At 38.6% G+C, this 20613-nt stretch overlaps 1 protein-coding gene and 1 long non-coding RNA gene across 3 annotated transcripts; one reads left to right on the top strand and one right to left on the bottom strand.

The window, feature by feature from the left end:
- Positions 1–324: 324 nt before the first annotated feature.
- On the bottom strand, positions 325–17074 carry SERINC3 (serine incorporator 3). The gene is made up of 10 exons (XM_011369365.2): positions 16890–17074; positions 13701–13862; positions 12917–13110; positions 11638–11717; positions 10862–10999; positions 8308–8477; positions 7395–7485; positions 6451–6631; positions 3660–3887; positions 325–3010 (listed from the first exon to the last, which is right to left on the bottom strand). The coding sequence occupies exons 1-10, from the start codon at positions 16926–16928 to the stop codon at positions 2872–2874; spliced, it is 1422 nt and encodes a 473-aa protein (XP_011367667.1). The 5' UTR covers positions 16929–17074; the 3' UTR covers positions 325–2871.
- A 102-nt stretch (positions 17075–17176) lies between these two features.
- Positions 17177–20143, top strand: LOC111745171. Of its 2 annotated transcripts, XR_002782533.1 has the most exons (4): positions 17177–17457; positions 17748–17779; positions 18156–18334; positions 19873–20143. It is a non-coding gene; the product is annotated as an uncharacterized LOC111745171 (long non-coding RNA). The 2 variants fall into 2 exon arrangements; XR_002782532.1 differs by lacking the exon at positions 19873–20143 and having other exon boundaries at positions 18156–19146.
- Positions 20144–20613: the final 470 nt, after the last annotated feature.

Genomic DNA, 20613 nt, shown 5'->3' with positions numbered 1-20613 from the left:
AACTCCTAGAGCATACTGAGGACCTCGAGGCCAGGGCCCTCAATCTGCAATCTTGGGAGACAGACAGGCTTTGTTCATGGTGCCGAAACAACAGATGACTCATCTGGAGTGAGATGACACCATGAGGTCTGATGATTCAAAATACTCCCCTGCTTTAAAGCTTGATTTGGGCTTACTCACAATGCTGACATTTATGCTTGTGTATAATCCACCTGAGTCTTGAGTAACTTATTCTTAGGGTACGACCAAACACAGCAGGAACACTGCCTCCTAATTTTTAAAGAAAATCTGTTACTTCAATTAATATCAAAGTTATCATCATGGGAAAAAAATAAAAACTTTATTGGACTTTGTTACACTTATTTTACAGTTCGGTATTGCTTTTGAATTACATAAGGTAGGGGATGGTGCGCCATGTTTTTGTAGTATAGGATCTTTGACGGTCTTAATTTGGCTGGCCCTGCTGTTAAGAAAAGTGGGGTGTCTGCTTTACACTGCCATCCCCTTCCTGTCCCCTCAACTCCCTTGCCAACCTAACTCTGTGCCCTAACATAAAACACTGGTCAAAGACGTGGTTCCAACAATTCATATCAAGCCCTGCTTTCCTACCCCCAACCTCTACCCCAACTGAGACTGTGCCCTGTACATACCATCTAGTTACTTCTGCAAGAATACCTCCAGTCTAGCCTCCATTAGATTTTGGCTGAAAATCTATGACCTCGGAATACCGTCCAGTCTCTTTAGCGCATGTTGAGATTAGCAGCTACTACCAAAGGGTTTAAGTGCGGGTGGTGATGGTGGTGGTGGGGTGGGGGTAACTTTACTCTCTAAACAATCTTATGTAGTAGGTACTATCTTTTCTTCATACAAACACTGAGGCTCAAACAGGTGGTCATTTGCCCAAGTCATAAAGCATAGTATGTACTCAGTAAATAGTAGTTGACCAGTCTGACAGAGAATGGCAAAACTGGATGCAACCCCAAGTGACTCCCAAGCATATGCTCTTAGCTGTTTTTAAGGGGTCACCTCCATTCTTTTAGCATGACTTGTCCCTCTCCCTGTCCCTCACCACACAAATGGAACCACCATCAACCCAGGTGATAAAAATAGTATTACTCAGGAATACACCTCTCCCTCAAATCTATCAGTTGCCAATTTAAATATTTTAATTACTAAGTAGCTCTGGGCGGTCACTTTCTCCCCATCCTCACTTTTACTTCTGTTTCAAATCTTATATGGACTGCCCTGGTCTTCTTTCTCTAAACCCATTGTCTCTATATCAGCCACAATGATTGAGACACAGTGTGTCCCTGCCACTATGAATATGCTCCCCGCTGCCTTCAACATCAGGTCCAGACTCTTTAGTGTGGTTTACAAAGCCCTTCATAACCTAATTCCTACCTACTTCTCCCATTCCAGCTTTACTGAGCAAGTTTTGTTTTTTAAACCTCCCCGCCTTCAGCAATGCCATCCCTCTTCCCCATTTCCCTCTAAGGTAACTCCTAACAATTCTTGGCTCAGACATCACTGTTCCCAGGAGGCCCACCATGTCACCCTCTACCCTGGGCACCTTCTCTTTGACTTCTCTGCAATTCCTAAATCACAGCACTAACTACACCACATTGTACCACTTGTCAGCTTTTTTACACCCTCCTTGAAACCACTAAGTCCAAGAAGGCAGAGCCGGTGTCTGTCATACTTAAGTTGTATTCCAGAACCTGACAGGGGCCGGGGAAAACCAGACAATGAATCTTTATTGAAGGAACAAACCCCTGTCTCCTTGCATGCTACCTCTCCTGCACTTCCTGCCCTAGTCTCTCATCCACTCAAGCGTCTTACCCAGAGAAGATATTCAGTACAATTTTTGAATGAGTTCAAGACTTTACTCACACCAGCTCTTAAGTTTCAGAAGGAATAGGCTCATTTTGTTAGATACCTGATAAATCTGGCTGCCCATATAAGTTTAAAATATATAGAATGGCTTCAGAAAAATATAGAATGGTTGTTAATTCATAAAAGTTGTTTTAAAAAAAAGGGCCTTAATTAAAAGCTCAAGTCTCTATTTTAATCAAATTATCTTTATAGTGCAAATATAATAAACTCACATGCATTTGCTTTTACATAGTCATAACAAGGTAGTTACATTAAGTTGTACTGCTTTCCCAAGTGAATCTTCATTTTAACCAAACCTACAAAGCGTTTATTGAAATTAACATTCTGGCAAAGCCACAGAATCAATGCTGTAGTATAAAAAAAAGGTGAATGAAAAAACTCAGGATGTAGAAGCAGCAGCCATATCAGCAACCTGTCTTCTGGGGAAAGACCCACACACACACACACACACACACACTCCTTCGCCCAAGTACTGTGATGCTACTACACCTCTGAAGAGTTTAAGGACCGAACAGAGTTGCTGTATCACACAAGATCTTCACAGAGGAAAACTCACAGAAATACATTATTACTTTTTCTTTCTTTTTTTTTTTTTTTTTTGCTCTTTAAGGATACTGCAATAGAAATATATTAACGATGGCCTCAAATATCCAACATTTTTCTATCTCACATTTTAAATCAAAGTCGTAGGAACTACAGGCCTTAATAAAGAACTCTCTGCACAGCACAGCTGTAGCTCACTTTATAATGCAAAAATGTTCCCTTTGCGCTATGTCCTTACAAATAAACATAACAGACGTGTAAATGAGAAGTTGAGATCCTGCATCAATCATTATTCAATATTGCCCTCTGATATAAACCTGGATATAGTCACATTTGCAAAGCATTCACTTAGTATTTTAGTTGAAGCAAAAGCAAAAAGGCTTTCAGCAAAGGACACCTTGATGAATTGTGGTGGTATTCCTGGCACTCAGAGGTTCAGCTGAAGTCTCGATTGGTGAGGACAAGTGGAGCCACAAGGGTCCAGACATAGAGGAGGAGGCAGACCCAGCTGGAGCTGATTTTGACCCACACAGCTGGCCACTTGCTGGTCACGACCTGGAACTCTGCATCAGGGCTAAGAAAACAGAAGAGTGTCAAGTAATGGAGCCTGCTATCAGCATCGAGCAGCCCCCCAGCCCAGGACAAGAAATTCTCCAGTGAAACTTGGCTGACACTACTCCCGAGTAATGTTCTAGAAGGGGCCTTAGGAAACTGTTTTTGGTTTCTCTAAGCAGAGAACTCTACCTCTACAAGGCTTTTATCTTCTTGCCAGTATGAAGAACCCTGAGTCTCTAATCCTTGGGAAACGTTCTTCAGGAACAACTGGCTGTTCTAGATATTGGTAAAAGTCTAGACTGAAAATGCCTCCTTGAAACATTCCTTCCTTACCACATCATTACTTCAATCTTAATATTCTACATGGCCCTCTCTAGGCAGAGAAAATTAGTGAACAAAGATGGGTCATATCCCTCTTTATGTCAAGATTTTCTTTCTCAAGTACTCAAGTTTGGAAGAACTCCCCACAATTGCACGGTAAGGATTCCAACTGGATTTTAAATCCAAAAGGAGAAAAAGTGAAAAGTATTTCAGAAAAGATCAGTACTGAACAAACCTTCATTATATGGGTAAGAAAAGGACTCTGAAGTCAGGAAAATGGATGGAGATTTTACGGGCAGCCCACGGGAGCTAAATGGTCTTTCATCTGTTTCGTTAGTGCCTCCTACCTGTACCAGCCAGTCACGGTCATCATGATGTACAAGGAAGCCAGGAAGAGCATGAAGTGGAAGATGGAGTAGCTGTACTGAACTCCCTCCTTCTCGTTGTCCACAGCCCGCCGAGGCTGTCCATCTTCTTCATCACTGGCACCGTTGGTAGCTGTATCACGGAGGATCACGCTTTCACTTCCTGACAGCGTCAGCTTACTTACTTGGCTATTGGTGGAAGTGCGGATGCTGGAGAGTGATCCCAAAGAAGACAAATCAGAAAGACTATGAAAATGAACTGCTGCCACTGGCCTGTGTACATGATGAAGGTTATTTCTGAACTGCTCCTACACTTTGGGGACTGAAAGCCTTCTGAAGGGCCCTACGTAAAGTTCTTTATGGTTACCTGTCATCACAAAGCAGACAGAATTCTTCTTATCAGTTACTACTTGATGGTTTAACTGCTTAAGTTTCCTAAAACATACCAAGCTCTCAATATCCCCTTCCATGACTTCCCAAATACCTCTTCTATGCTTAGAATGTACCACTCACCAACCTTCTCCCAGATAACTTACTCATCCTTCAATTCCCTGGCTATGTGCCATGTCCTCTAGAAGTCTTTCCCTGACATCACCCCATCACTATGCTGGGTTAAATCCCCGTAGCTCCTAATGCTTCCCTCTGCCATAGCATTTACCATGCCTGCCTTTCTTGTCATTCAAGGAACTCCTTAACAACAATGACCTTAGTCATCTATGCATTTCTAGCACACAGATGCTCACTAAATGTGAAATGACTCAATAAACAAGTACATAAAAATAAATGACAAAACCACATGATCATCTCAATAGATATAAAAAAAATATTTGTGATCAGTTGAGTTTTGACAAAGATGTCTGAACGAGTCAATGGAGAAGGAATAGTCTTTTCAACAAATAGTGCTGGGACAAGTGGATATCCACATACAATGGAATGAAGTTGGACCCCTTACATCAAATCACATGCAAAAACAATAAAAAGATAAATAACCCAATTTAAAAATAGGCAAAAGATTTAAACAGACATTTCTTCAAGGAAGATATACAAACAGCCAATAAGAACATGAAAAAATGTTCAACATCATTGGTCACTAGGGAAGTGTAAATCAAAACCATAATAAAATGCTGCTTTGTATCCTCTAGAATGGCTACAATCGAAAAGAAGGACAATTACACTGTAATGATTAGGTGAAGAAATTGAAACCTTCATACTGTTGCTGGGGGGACTGTAACTTTGGAGAATGCTTTGGCAGTTCCTCAAAAAGGTTAACATGGAGGTACCATATAATCCAGTAATTCTACTCCTAGGTATATACCCAGGAGAAATGAAAACATACAGCCACACAAAAAACTTGTACACAAATATTCACAGCATCATTATTCATAATAGCCCCACAGTGGAAACAATCCAAATGTCCATCAGTTGATGACTGGATAAACAAAATGCGGTATAGCCACACAATGAAGTATTAATTCTAATAGAAAGAAATTAAATACTGACATATACTACAACATGGATGAACCTTGAAAACATGCTAAGTTAAAGAAGCCAATCACAAAACATTATACATGATTTCATATATTTGAATAAACATCTACAGAGACAAAAAGATTACTGTCTGCCAAGGGCTTGAAGGTAAGGGGAATAGGGAGTGACTGCTAATGATATGGGGTTCTGGGGAAAATAAAATGTTAAAATTGATTGTGGTAATGGTTGCACAACTCTGTGAATATACTAAAAAACTACTGAATTGAACATTTTAAAAGAGTGAATTATATCTCAAGAAAAAAATAAAGGCCAAAAGCAAAACAAACAAAAACAGCCAAAGACAATATGAAAACAAATGAGAATAGCTGTGTTTCCAAAAAAACTTCATTTACAAAACTAAGCAGACAGCCTATTTTAAGCAATCATTAAAAGAAAAAAAAGGTAAATCTACACAGGTTATAGAAAGCTGTCGAGATTATAGTGACAATTTCATATCTCAGAATAGCATGTGTATTTATAGTATGTTCCCAATTTATTTTTAAAAATTATATATCAAGTGATATTAAAAAATCATGCTTTGGCTATATGTGAAATTATGTGTAATTATATAATACAGATAGATCGATAGTATGAGCAAAAGAAAAAGGCCTGAAATAATAGGTACCAAATATCAACCACAGAAGAGGTAAATTTGGAGGGCGGATACTTTCATTTCCTACTTTATACCTTTCTCACTTATGTTATTAGTTTATATAAATGTGTCCTTGCCCATTTTTATTACTATTTTTAAATAATTAAAGTAACATATGCTATTATATAGAAAACAATAAAAATGAGTGGAAGGATTAAGTGCAAACTGCTAACAAAGGTTATATCCGGGGTCTTGGATTTCCTAGTCTTTAACATTAGATGTGCATAATTCTATAGTGGTTTCATTATTTACAATGATCGGGAAATACAGATTTTTATTTTATTTTTTAAAGATAAGCCAATCCATTTTCAGAGCCACTATTCTAGTTGATTTAAGGTCAGGTGCAGACTTTATCCTCCTATATAAGGGAGAAGGTATCTCTTTGTAAGGTTGGAAAGAATTACTTGATGAGAGGATTCAATGAACTTTAAGAAATGCACATGGCTGGGTGACTGAGGTGAGTTAAGTACATTCAACAAAAAAGAGTTAAACTGCTTTTTAAAATTCTTCACACTGACTTTTCAAAGCAAAATAACTGATTACACTCTAGTATTAACTTTCATAAGAATCTTGTTCTAAGTACTTTTAACTTACCTAGAATACAAAAGGCAGAAAGCAAAGACTATCAACCCAATAAAATTCTCTGCATCCAGAAAATGCCCATTCTGTGATGGTGGAGCAGAGGTAGGGACTACAGCAGTGGAATTTCCAGGAGCCAAGGTTGGTGCAGTCATGTGCGTAATGATGCTCCAGAGGCTTGGGTTGCAGGAATGATCTAAAAATGAGAAATATTTGATTATCTTTAGTTACAACTCGTCTAGTTTGAGGGTGTGGTTACATATCATTCAGTCATGATGTAAAACATAGGAATGCTATATTTAAAAGAACCTGAAACTTAGCAGTCAATAATATATTTGTGTTGCAACCAGTGACTTTAGTTTTAGGGAAAAAAAAATTGTCAAATTTTATATATGTCCATCTTGATTTTACTGGTTTTGAAGTTTACAGTTGTGCAAAGGCTTTAAGCACAAGTTTATTTCTAGTTTTGTTGTTGCACAGGAACCCTATAAAAATGAGTTGAGTCATTATTAGAGGGTCTGCAATAACTGCTTTCCTTTATAAGGAGTCCACAGAATACCATGTTGAGAAACAACCCTATTACAAAACATTTCCTACAGCTGTTTCTTCTAGAGCCTGTAATACCACAGTAAAATTCAATCGAAACAATTCTACGAAGGGCCAAAACAATGTTGCCTTGTCTAGCTCTTAACTAGTTTGACTCAGTCGGGGGGAAAAGCCTAGACTAATATAAAGAATGGTGGTCTCCTTTAGACTGTCAGCTATGAAAAGGTATGAATAAATATGGGAAATAAAACCTGAAAGGTAAATATCTGCAACATACTTTAGACATTATACATTTCAGTGAAGTTTTTTGTTTGTTCACTTGATTAACATCTGCTCTAGCTCTAGATTTTGCACCCACCAAAGGAGTAACTTCCTACTTTCATCAAATGAGTCTGCCATTGACATTCCCTTACCTGGTTCATTAGTCATGGCTGACCATGTGAGGTATATGGTGTAGAGGGTGATGACAGAGGACTGCAGGAGGCCAGAACGAGGCTGGTGTTCCTATAGAATCAAAAAGAAAACAATGCCACTGGAACTGCAAAGGCTGACTTTCTAAACCTCAGTGTACTTTTCCACTGAATTGTATTAACTAACAACCTTCTGATTCTGCTTGACAGCTGAAAGACAACAAGTAACCTTTCAGTTTGAGTTAGCCTGAAAAAGAACCAAGAAAAACGAAGCATGTACTATTGGTTCTCAAGGCATTTCATAATCTTGGATTTTCCTGTTTATCACACAAAGGCTTTAATTTACTAGTCCCTTAATGTAGTTGAAATCAAAACTCAGCTTTGCCACTAACTAGCTAGGTGACCCATCATCTCTCGGGAACTTCACTTTTCTTGCCTTTTAAAAAGAGACGTGATGTCTAGATGTTCTTTTCCTATTTCATACATAAAACTCCATGAATTTTTAAGAGTATGGTATTTAATGATGAAACTCAGGAATATGAGTTTTATTTTTAAATATTAAAAAATCAATTATTTTTAAATATTAAAAAATCAATTATTTTTTCTCATTTAATTCCCCTAAAATATCTTAGCTAATGCATGAGAATCATTCTTATGATGTAAACAATTTTATAAGAATTATAAATTCTCAAGTTACCTAGTTTTTTAAATTAATGGTAGGGAAATTATTTAATTATGATACAGGCAACTCAATGGCACATTCTATAGTTACTAAGTTATAATTATGAAGTTTATTATATGGAAAAATATTTAAGTAGATAAAACTTGGACATAAATTCATATATAAGGTTACCTAGGTTTCAAATTTAGCATTAATTAAAAATCTACAGGAGGAGAAAGCAGAAAACAATTGTACCTGAATTTTTGGATGGATGGATATAATAGAAACCACAATGCAAAGGATAAGATTAATACTGATGAAGAACTTGTTTTCTGTGCAGCCATCTGGTTTGGTGGAGTATACGTAGAGCAAACCGACAAAGATGATTGACACGATATATAGGATGCTTGTGACGGAAAGTAAAACTGAAAAAAGGGAAACCAGTATGAATGCCCGCAATTCTAACAAACTTATAATAAAGACTAATTTCCTTTCACTCCATATAAAAATCAAAAGGCATTATTTTACCTATATAGTGGTGAATAATTTACAGTGAAATGACAGAAGCCCCAAGGTTGAAGTTTCAGACTGTTAGAGAGTTGGCTCAATGTTAAATTTCAAAACCCACCAAACAACTGAATTCACTTCCTGGATACCTAATTTGATTTTATGGGCTGAAAAACCAGACATTTGATCATTCTAACCAGAGCAAATTCTAACTACATGCTAAATACTGTTCATTACAGGTTTTCTTTAGGAACCTAAAAGACTCCTGGGCCCTCGAAATGGCCCAGTTCACAGCAAGCTAAATGCCAGAGTTGGTGTTAGCAGAAAACAGAACAGAAGGGCATCTTTTATGGCAGTGTTTCCTCTGTAGCTGCTGACTACATAAACTCATTTCCTAGCACAATAAGACCACATCACTGTGGGAAAGTGGCTCACTTGCTACTTTCAAATACCTAAAGCGATGTTCCTTTCTATTCACATGGCTAATCAACAATTAGCTGAGAAACAGAAAACATGAAACAGTATACACTATACTCAGACGGTAACAATGCTGAGCTCAGTTAACTTGTGTTTAATTCAAAGCATAAACTTATTTGAGAAAACTAGTTTCTACTTATCTCAATCTCAATGGATTTTGCATGTTTAAAATTAAATGTGTATGACGTTAACTATAAAATGGTGATGTACATTAAGTACAGTTCTTAATGTTTTTCCATCTTAACATAATACAAGATTTCTCTACTTTTAGTTATTCCCAACTATGGCAAATCTACAATTCATTTTTAAATTCTGGAGTTGAATAATCTAAAATTAATTATATAAAACAGAAGTAAATAGGTAAAAAATGAAATAAATTTTTATTAGTCAGAAAGAAAGGAGAGTTTCAAGATTCCCAACCCATAATAATAAATGATAGACAATTTTAAAAATCTTTTTTTCTCCAATAAAGCCATTACAAACAATTTAAGTGACCAAAAAGAGGGCAATAGTTAAATAAATTATGGCATATCATGCCACAGAACACCAAGGAATTGTATAGATCAGAATATCATGCAACTGTTAAATGAATAAGACATAGCTATATTCACTAATATGGAATGATATTCATCATATAGTAAGTGAAAAGAGCAAGTCATGGAACAATATATGGTATAAACCTATTTACATTTAAATATAAAAACATGCGGATATGCACAAATACACAAAGGTCCAGTAACAGTGGTTACATCTGGAAAGGAAAGAGGGTTGCAGGCTGATGGAGAGTGATACGTTTTATTCCTTACAAAATTCTATCATTTTGTGTTTATGGTAAAATGGTATTTTTTTTCTCTTTCAATTTAAAAAGAAGCACACTAAATTTGATATGTACTAAAAGCATTGAAAATATCCATACCCTTTGATTCTTATACTTCTGCGAATTTATTCAAAGGAAATAATCAGAAATGTACTCAAAAATGTTATTTGATACTTATTGCTGTATTGTAGCCAAACATTCACAAGTTATTTCTAAGTTTAAAAAAGTCAAACTATTCTAATATAAATACATTTTAAAAATAAGATATAAATGTATTATGTTTTTCAATGATTTGTTTTCTACACATAAATGATACATATGTACGTAGAGGAAAAAAAGACTGGAAGGATATAGACTAATATGTTAACAGTGAGTAATAATTACTGGGGTGCTGGGTTAGGGGGGAATGTGTTTTCTTTTGTGATTTTTGGTTGTTCAAGTTCTTGACACAGAGCATCTATGATTTTATCATGAGGAATCAGGGCAAGGAATCTCCATTGTTTTTAAAACTAAAGTACAGCTGGGTCATTGCTCCCAATAAACAGAGGGCTCCAAAGTCCCTCCCCATTATTACAGGCTGTAAATTCTATTCCCAACCTCAAAACTTTAGGTACCCTTTACCCACCAAAAAGTTTTTGCGAGTGTGGGGTCGCACTTCTGCCTATGTTGGCAGATGTCCCAGATATAGAATGCATCTGAGTCCCCTGTCCAGGGAAACAAGGAAATCAAAACTAGAACTCTGTCACTAAATACAACTTTTTCCCTTACCTAAACACATGCAGTTACATTACAAAGTAAATACATTCAGAGAATCCAATGATTTATATTATGTGCCACTCCCTTCCAGGAATGCATATAATTCAGAATTTACTCAATGAGAAGTCATAGTTTACAAAGTCAGGTCTATCTCGAGAGTTTATACATTTAAATCAATGGGGATTTTTTTGTACACCCTATTTAACGCAGCACAAAGCAGTATGGCTCTCACAGGTAAATTTAGATACCTACCAGCATACCAGAACCTGGGGTTTCCTTCTTCCATTCGATTTACCCATGATTCATTTAAAGAGTGAGCCAAGTCTACCAATAGCACCAGCTGGATAAGGATGAACAGGAAGGCTCCACACATGCCAATAACAAACCAGGCTATAAACCAAAATAAAAAAGTTATTCTTTATCACAGAAGTAACATTTCAGAATGTTACTGTCCAACATTCTAAAAATATTTCAAGAGAGGTGATAAAGGCATATTATGTCTCCAGCAATACAGCAAGATTGCTCCAATTCCAAACTCAGAGGTATTTTCTGAGAAGTGTTCTGTTGGGTTTCAGACCTTTAAAAACTTATTCTTTTATCTAGGAGAGCCTAGGATCTGACATTCCAAATGGAATTTATAGGGGGAAAAAAAAATCACTGTGGAAATCCACAGAAGTCACTTGATGCCATGATAAAGAAGCAGGTTAAGTAAGGGGCAGTGGAGCACATAAGTTACAAGTCCATATGTTGACAAGCTCTCCAATTAACTTAGTATTGTCAAGACAGAAGGTAAACTACTAAAACACTGGCAAACAATTAACATATGGTTCTAGAATAGCTAAGAAGCTGAATGCCTCTTGGTTTTAATCAATCGATTAATATCTTAATATTAGTACCAAGTCATACAACAGGACACCACCTCATTAAATTGTCAGTTCTTCAAAATCAGTAATGAAAATGCAGCTTTAACACAATCATTTGTAGAGTCTCTATATATTATAATCAACCCCCTTAACAATGAGCCGTACCTGTGGTGAAATGGCCCCCAGGGATATAGAAAGATCCAACCATGATACCAACAATGGCAGCAATTTTGAAGAACCAAAACCTATTAAAATATAAAATGCATTTATTAGATGCTAATTTTCACCCTTACACCGAGACAAATAAATTTCTGAAATGCAAAAATAAGCCTTAGTAGCGTTCCAACATGACTGGGTTTAGGTCTTCATTTGACACGAAGCTACTTCATTCAATATCTCATATTATTTAAGGACAAACAGCACAGCCAACGGAACATTCACATTTATACTACAAGAAACGTATCTTTAGAATTTCCCTACTTTTAGCACCTAAAGATAAGAATTCTTATAGAAGTCTATAGCATTCTAAACTAACAATGTTAGCTAAATATAGAGCAAGTAACTATTAGATCTGGGGGAAAGTTATCACCTAATCCTTCTTTTACACCATGGGACATAAATGCCTACCCCACAATTACAGAGTTCACCACTGGCAAAGCCGAGACCAAACCTGGCTTTCAGTCCACAATCTTTAAAGACTGCCTGTATGGCAGAGTGGAAACAATCAGCCTTTGGAACTGGATAGACCTGAGCTTTAATTCCAGTTCCACTGGCTGAGAGATCTCACATAATTTATTTAACCTCTATGAAATTCAGTTATTGCAACTGTAAAAAAGGGATTATAATACACATAAAATTTAAAAAACTCCCTTCAGTCTTCAAACAAGAATTAGGGGAACTGGGGGCCATGGGAAGCAACAGAAAATGTAAATCAGTGGCCCAAATAAATTCAGTTTATTTTTCTGTACTGTTTGAACATATCATGCACATGCTTATCTTTTAATAATAGAAAAGTGTGTGTGTGTGTGTGTGTGTGTGTGTGTGTGTGTGTGTGTGTAGTGCCTAGCACAGTGCTTGAAATGTTTCACAGAAGTTCAATAAAAATCTAGGAACTGAACAAAAGGTATTAAAAAGAAAAGTCTCTCATCCCCTCTACCTCTCCTGTGCTAAACTGCTCCCACTGAAAATGAGCTGAAACAACTTTGTAGGTGTAACAGGTCACGAATACCTCTGGGCCACTGATTTACATATTCTACTGCTTCCATCAGAATGGCAACATTAACTGGTAAATGGGAGGATCCACACCGCAATGTAACAAGTTAATAATAAATCTATCTGGGGAGCATTTGAGATCTTGCTTCTTGGCATGTTGGCTCAAATAAACTCATAAACCCCTCAAAACTCAATCAATCAATCAATCAATCAATCAATCAGTCTTACATACCCATTGTGTACTGCTGCTCTGGGATCTTTATTCGTTTTTACTTTTAACATGAGCAGAGAGAAGGCAAAGAAAAAGATGGCCAAGGCAAAGCTGATCCGATATACAGCTTTATAACCGACCTGCACATTACAATCTTTATCTGCCTTTATATCAGCCACCTTGATTTTAAATCCCCCTTCACAGAATCCAGGAATCTGGAAAAAATAATTTCAACGTTATGGGAACATCCACATTTAAACAGATTTTATCCCACCATAAGAGAGCCTAAATTTATAAAACTGACTGATTCAACAACTGCGAGACTGTTCTGTGAGATTTTCTCTTTATCTTTCAATTCACTTATAACCTTGAAACCAAACGGTATAAACAGCTTGCATTTTGAAAACAAATGTGAAGTGCTTTCTTCTTCGTTCTTTTCTACTGATGAATTTATTTCCCATTTCCCATGAATTTTCATGCTATAACTCATTCCTTCCAAAGGTGAAGGCCTAGTCCAGTTTAAATCTTAAACACACATGGAAAGAAAACATTTTAGGGCCACTCTTTTAATATCTGTTTTCTTTCAATTGTTAGACTAGAACATGAACAGGTTCATTATAGCTAACTTTATTTCTGGAAAAGGAGTAAAACCTTCACATTCTGTGTCTTGACTATACCCCCAATTAAAATGAACTTGACTGAGTTTCATAATAGTGAAGATAAAAACAAGAATTTAATTTTAACTAAAATTTTGCAAAATATGAAAATAATCAGTACATTAAGGGTACTGTTATTTCTACTTAACCTTCTTCAGCTGAGTTTCCATACTTTCTGTCCGCATGATACAGCACACAATAGTGCCCAGGAGGAGAATGAAAGCATAGATGAGGCGAGTCACAGTGGAATTCTTACTGTTGGGACAGCAACTACACAGCAAACATGATGCCCCTCCGCAAAGGCATGGAACCTGTAATAAGCACACCATGGCCATTTGAGATCTTCTTCAGTGGACTCCTTCATGACATAGGTATGGCAGAATTGAAGATGAAGCAAACCAAGCTTTGACAATTAACGGAGAGAATTAGAGCTGGGAGTAAGTGGTTAAAAGCATAGGCTCTGGAGTTAATATCATTTCTGCAATTAGTTCAGCAAACCTATTCTCCATCTGTAAAATAGACTCAACAGACTCTTCCTCCCTCAGACATTACTGTATTAAATAAGCACTCAGCACCTAAAACATATGAAGAGCTCAATAAATTACTTATATTCACACAGAGAATGTACTTAAATATATATATATTAATATTGAGAAAAATACAAACCTAACTCCACTTGCTATTTAGTGAGAATCCTAGTTACTAAATCTGATATTACAGCATAAAGCAACATTACATGGAAATCCTTTTAAAAAATGATAGAGCCATTTAGCTCCATTCAAGAGTAACCTGAGATTCCTCAAAAAGTTACTTTTTGAGGAATTATCATATGACCCAGCAATTCTACTCCTAAACATACACCCAAAAGAACTGAAACAGGTATTCAAACAAAAGCTTGAACATGAATGTTCAAAGTAGTGCTATTTACAATTGCCAAAAGGCAGAAATAATCCAAATGTCTATCAACTGATGAATTGATATGTAAAATGTGGTATATCTATTCACTCAATGGAATATTACTCAGCCATAAAAATGAACTGAGTATCTACTGTGCAAAGGTACTTGATCTGTGGAACAAACCTGTCCTACTATATTGAATGTCATTTCCCTATCTCAGTGAATGACAGCTCCATTCTTCCAATTGCTCAGTCCAAAACCTAAATGCCTTCTCTTTTTCCAAAACCCTCAACCAATCTGTAAGCACATCAGAATATATCCAGAATCTGACCACGTTCATAGCATCCTTAGCTATCACATTGGCCCAAGACACTACTACCATCTCTCTTTTGGGTTAAATGCATTAACTCCTTTGTCACTGCTGTGGCAACCCATTCAGAACCGAGAGTTGGCAGAGAGATTATTTTAAGATGAAAACAGTTGAGATTCAGAACAGATACAGAAAAAAAGCCGCCTCAGAGCTCTCCTCATTTCACTGAAAGCAGCAACTTTGGAGATATGAGGCTGCCATAAATTCTCTCTCCAAAGGAGTTTTATGGCCATGAAAAAGACAAAAAGACCTCTGTAATTTCACAAACTATTATCACAAACTTTCTTATCTGTTTGTTCTCCCTAAAAACCCATGTCTTTTCTAAAGAAACTTATTTGTTCTTCCCACATAAGCACTTTCCTCCTCCCTCCTTTTCCCCTATTAATTTAGTAATATAATAAGCCCTATATTCTAACCATCCCTTTGATCTGTTTATCACTGAGCACTCCTGTTGTGCTGCACACGAATAAACTTTTTTTTCCTCTGCTAATCTTTTGTCAGTTTAATTCATAGGCCCCTCCCGAATCACTAACCCCACATAAGGTGGAAGTTTTTCCTCCCCTACAGTGCTTTACCTTTCTTTTTTACCATCTATTCTCCACACAACAACCTTATTAAAACACAGGTCAGGTCATATCATTCCTCTTTTCTGTAAAATAGCACTTAAAAGTAAAAGCCAAAGTCTTTAAATTGGCCTACAAGACCCTACAATGGGTATTTACGTGATTTGGCTCCCCGCTACTTTCTTACTTCATTTCCTAGTATTCTTCCTCTCATTCATTCCATTCCCTGGTACACTGAATTCTTTGCTGTTTCTATTGAACAAAGGGATTAATAAAATATTAAAGTGATTTATAGATAGAAATGCTTTCATGCCATCAATTCAAATCTTAGCTTTACAACAAAGCCAAAATGTGTTTCAGGTTATTAGGATAAGAAAGACACCTTTGTTTCAAATTATCAATTTACTCCTTAATGACCTTTGTAACTATATTTTTTCTGAATCTTTTTGTAAACAGTGAGTTTGACCCACTATTGGATTGTAAAACTCAACTGACCATGACTTTTTTAATGTGATAAAAATGAAAAATTTTACAGCAGATGGTAAAGGTAAGAATTATTTCATCATACTTGTGTCTAAAAAGAATAACTAAACTATGTAAAATTTCTTAAAGCCATTGTTCTCAAGGAACTCGCCCTGTTGATTTGAGATCAACAATCCTAAAGGATGGAAAACACTCTGCCTGTAAGAAATGGCAGTGAAATGAGGTGATTGAGTCCTTGGTCAATTAAATCAGTTGAGGAAACAGGAAAATGATTTCAAGGAATCTCACTCCTGTAAAGTGAGTACATGTGGGAACTCAGCATTTTCTATTCCATAGATCCTACAATTTCCTTTTTAAAATACGGCGTTTAAAATCTACAAAGTGATTCAACCAATGTATTCATTTTATCCTCACAACAGTTCTCCAGGCGAGGAATGCTGGGGTGATTATCCTCGTCTTATGGGTACCCAGAGATAAATGACTTGTACAGGGTCCCAAAAGTTCAGACCATGGCTTCCAATTCCGGATAATAATCCAAAGGCCTTCTTCCTCTTACACCAGAACTACAAACAGGCCTCGGTTAAAATTCCCAGCTCTGCCACATACCCTGTAGCTTTAGCCAATCCCGTGCGATGGGATAAAAATATTAAAGCTACCCAAATTAAATGGAGCCACCTTAAGAAGGTGCTTCGAAATGCACCAGAGAACTCTTATTCCTTGGTCCTATTCCAGCACCTGAGGAACCACAGGCCGGAAGGCTCGCTGGGGCGGGGCAATCGAAATTGTAAACAATGGCAGCCTGGCCTCCTACATTCCTCAACAAACCCGGAAGGCGAGCTGCCTGATCCCTGCGGCGGGGCATCGCGGAGTTTGGCCTGGGCCCCTGGGTACCCTCTGCAGCCCAGGGCCGGTCGCCCCCAGCCCCTGGCCCTCTGCTGTCGAAGTCTATTCGGGTCTAGTCTTGGGGCTCACTATCGCCCTCCCCAAACCACAAGTCTGACGGAGACACCAGATCCGGAACTCACCCAGCTGGCAAGGGAGAAGACGCCCAGCACAGCACCCATGGTAACACAGGTGATGGAAGTGGCGGATCAGGAGGTTTCTAGCGCGGTGGTAACTGCCAGTTCAGGCGTCTCCTCAGAAACGCCACGGTTTCTCAGACCGGAAACGCGCGGCTGGCGTCACGGCGTGGCTCCGCCCACTGCCCTCGGTCGCTGCCCAGAGGGCACCTGTCATTGGTAGAGGGAGAAGGTGGAGCTAAATCCTCGCCGAATGCAGGGAGGAGGCGGGGCTAAACCAGCCCTGGAGCTGAGCGGAAGGCGGGCTGACCGGGTTTGCTGCTGGCTGGGAGAAAAGCTGGAGCAAAGGCGGCCGGGGCAGCAGGAGTTGTGAAGTCTTTATTTCTTCACCATTTGTGTTCACTGGGAGTCCATTATGTGTCAAGAACTAGTGTACAGAAGTGCACAAGAATTTATGGCCTAGTTAAGAAGGGACTGACGATGAACATAAATGCGCAGCATATTATGATGAGTACTATGAAGAAATAGTATGAGAGAATATTTTTTCGATAAAAGTTTATTTAATGCCCACTAGGTAAGGGGAAAGCAATTTAGTTGGGAGGAGGGGTAGTCACAGAAGGCTTTTCTGAGGAATTTATATTTAATCTGAGAACTGAAAGATGTGTCCAAGTTAATCAGGGAAAGATGGGCATCGTTTCCTAAAATGTGGACTCTATACTATTTGGGGTAAATGAGAGGTTCTAAGGGTGCGTGAACATGACATTAAGTAACATTGAAAGACAAAGTCCTGTTTCAAACCAAAGAGGTTTGTTTAAGACTAGTATGTACTTATTTTTCTAACATTTCCTTCTCCGTTTTTAACAGGATGAAGCCTTCATTTTCTAAATCTCTCCAAGGTAACCACATCTACAATTAAATAACACTTCTGTTTTAGGATTTTTGTGTATGTTTGCAAAACTTTTTTTTTCTACTTCTACCAAGCAATGCTGGGTTTCCATTCAAGCAGTGATGTAAATTTTCCTTTCTAAAATTAAGTAAAAACCGAGAGTCTCTTTAAAGAAAAAACTTGAAAATGATTTCTTTACATAACATCATAGGTGGTATGTAGATATGTCAGCAATGATGACACTATTGTACGAATGACTAATGTAGGGACATTAATGACTAATGTAGGGACCTGGGAATATAAGAACTTACAGAGTTTGGAAACCTAGAATATTTAGATTGGAAGAAGCCTTATTAATATACTCTAACCTTTTTTTTTTTTTATAGAAATGGAAAAAAGCTCAAAGTGAAATGGTTTGCCCAAGGCCACAGAAGTATTGATGGCAGAGGAGGGAGAATTACTTAAGCTTTCTGAATTACAACCCCAGCCTTTCTTGCCCCTGCTCCCACCCACCCCCCAAAAACCTGCCCTAGTCAGCTTGCTTCAGGACCACTGAACTTTCCAGGTAGCTCTTAAAATTCTTGCTTCTTCCTACCTGAGTATTGTTGGACTGGGCAGAAGAAAGCTAAGATGGTGCCTTCAGCTCAAAATAATCCTTATAAAGTGGCATATTCTTTGGAGTGGCATATTCTGATCATTTACACTCCTATATATTGTTTGAAAAGATAATACATGTACTTGGTTTTTAAAAATACTACATAAAACAATATACAGTGAAAATGTGTTATCTTACTCCCGAAATCTCCCAGATGTCTTTCCAGAGTTCATATATGCATCTACCAGCATTATACATACTACATATCACCCCCTTTTTACATGTGATAGCATTCTAATCACATGGTGTTGTACACTGCCTTCTTTTTTACTTATTCATTCATTCAATAAATATTTACCAAGCTCTTACTATGTGCCAGGGACTATTCCCAGTGATAAGAAAAAAGCAGGGAGCAAAACAAAATGCTTGCCATTAAAAGAGCTTATGCTGTAGTGAAAAGAGACAAGCAATAAACAAACAAATATATAACATGTCAGATACTGACAAGAGTTGTGAATAAAAATAAAGGAGAGGAGCTTACAGAGTTGATGGGGTCTGCTATTTTAAACAGAGTAGTCAGGGCTGATGTTTTTGAAGACCCAACATTTGAGTAGAGATAGGGGGGAAGAGAGGAAGCCAGCCACAGGGATATCCGGAGGAAGAGTGGTCCTAACATGGAGCTGCAAGAAGAAAGGCTCTAAGACAAGCGTGCTTGACTTAAATACGAGGCCAGTTTGATTAGAGCATAGACAAGAGGGAAAATGGTGAGGGATGAGGCTGACTATGGTAACAACTCTAGATTTTATTGTAACTGTGATGAGAAAGCTGTTGAAAGGTGTGGTTTTTTTTTTTGAGGGGGGGCAGTTTTTTGTGGGGAGGGATCATGTTTACATTTTTAAAAAGGACATTTTTGGCTGCTGGGTGGAGAATAGATGGGGCAAGGTTGGGGTAAGGTTGAGGTGAAGAGGAAAAGCAAAGACCTGACTGTTGCTGTGTGCATAACTTGAAGATAGGTCTACATCTAAACTGTATCTATATCTTTATCTTCCTCAGTCTCTCTTAATTCTTGCTATAGTAACGTTTTATGGCTGCACCATAATTTATTTACTCAGTCCCCTACTGATGGACATAGACTGGTCTCAACCCTTTTGCTTTTACAGTGAAGCAATGAACATCCTTTGTGCTCATGTTCCAGTGTATCTGCGGGATATAACAAGCGGTGCAATTTCTGGGCACAGATTATTTCCCATATTGAAATCTGGTGATCTAATTCTCATGTTGAGCCCAAAGAAACAAGTTTATTTGTTCTTTGCCACCCCTCCCACAGTTTTCAAGTCTTTAAATATTCCCAGTCTAGCAAGCTTCCACCTGCGGCCTGCCCTCTTCCATAATGGTCTCCATCACAATTACTGAGAGAAACTGAGGCACAGGCAGATGCAAGGCACAAGTCATCCTCCGGCCTTGCTGTCCCCCTCGCCCCCAGCATCTCTTTCCTTCTCTTCTTCGAGGACAAGTTCCAGGATGCCAGACTCCACCCGGGTCCTTCACCGCTTGAGGCCTCTGACGACTCCCATCCGCTCTCCCTCTTCCGTCCGCTCGGGGGCCGCGGAAAGGCACGCGGACCTCCCTAGTCCCCTCTGAGCCTCCGTAGCACTAGCCGCGGGAGTTCGGCAGCTCCAGTCGCCAAGGCAACGGGCTCCGCTGCGCGCTGCGGGCGCCTGCAGCCCGGGGGAGGCGCTGCGGGCCGGCGGCCCCGGCTCGGCGAGGCGGCGGAGCGGCAGGTGAGCAGTGGCCGAGCGGGCAGTCTTAGCCCAAACGCGCCGCCAGACCGTCTACTCCTTGCTGTGGGCGAGGGGCTGGGCGGTGGAGGACTCCGGGAAGGAGGCTGGGGCTGGACCTTTATCCCATCAGTCGCGCCGGGGCGACGCCTCCTCGTGCCCTTTAACCCTGCCTGGAGCTGGCGTGGAGTGCGCTTTCGGCTGTTCATTATATTTGGGGGCCGATGCTTGGCCTGATTCGAAAGTTTCTTTAAAAAGAAAAAAGCCCTTCCTTTTGGGTGACGGGGAATAACTCAAAACTGCAGAAAATGTATGTTTCTGCGACTCTTCTGGGGCCACAGGGGATTGACTTCTTTATGCATCAGTTTTCCCATCTGCAAATTGGAGACAATGATAGTACCTGTCTTATAAGGTTATTGCAAGGTAAATTTATGTTTAAAACCCTTGCAGGTAAGTCATCAATACTGGGGA

This window comes from Pteropus vampyrus, unplaced genomic scaffold, assembly GCF_000151845.1.
Source record: "Pteropus vampyrus isolate Shadow unplaced genomic scaffold, Pvam_2.0 Scaffold147, whole genome shotgun sequence".
Classification (NCBI taxonomy): Eukaryota; Metazoa; Chordata; class Mammalia; order Chiroptera; family Pteropodidae; genus Pteropus; species Pteropus vampyrus.
Note: the sequence above shows the minus strand (reverse complement) of the source record. Positions and strands in the feature narration are given on the sequence as shown.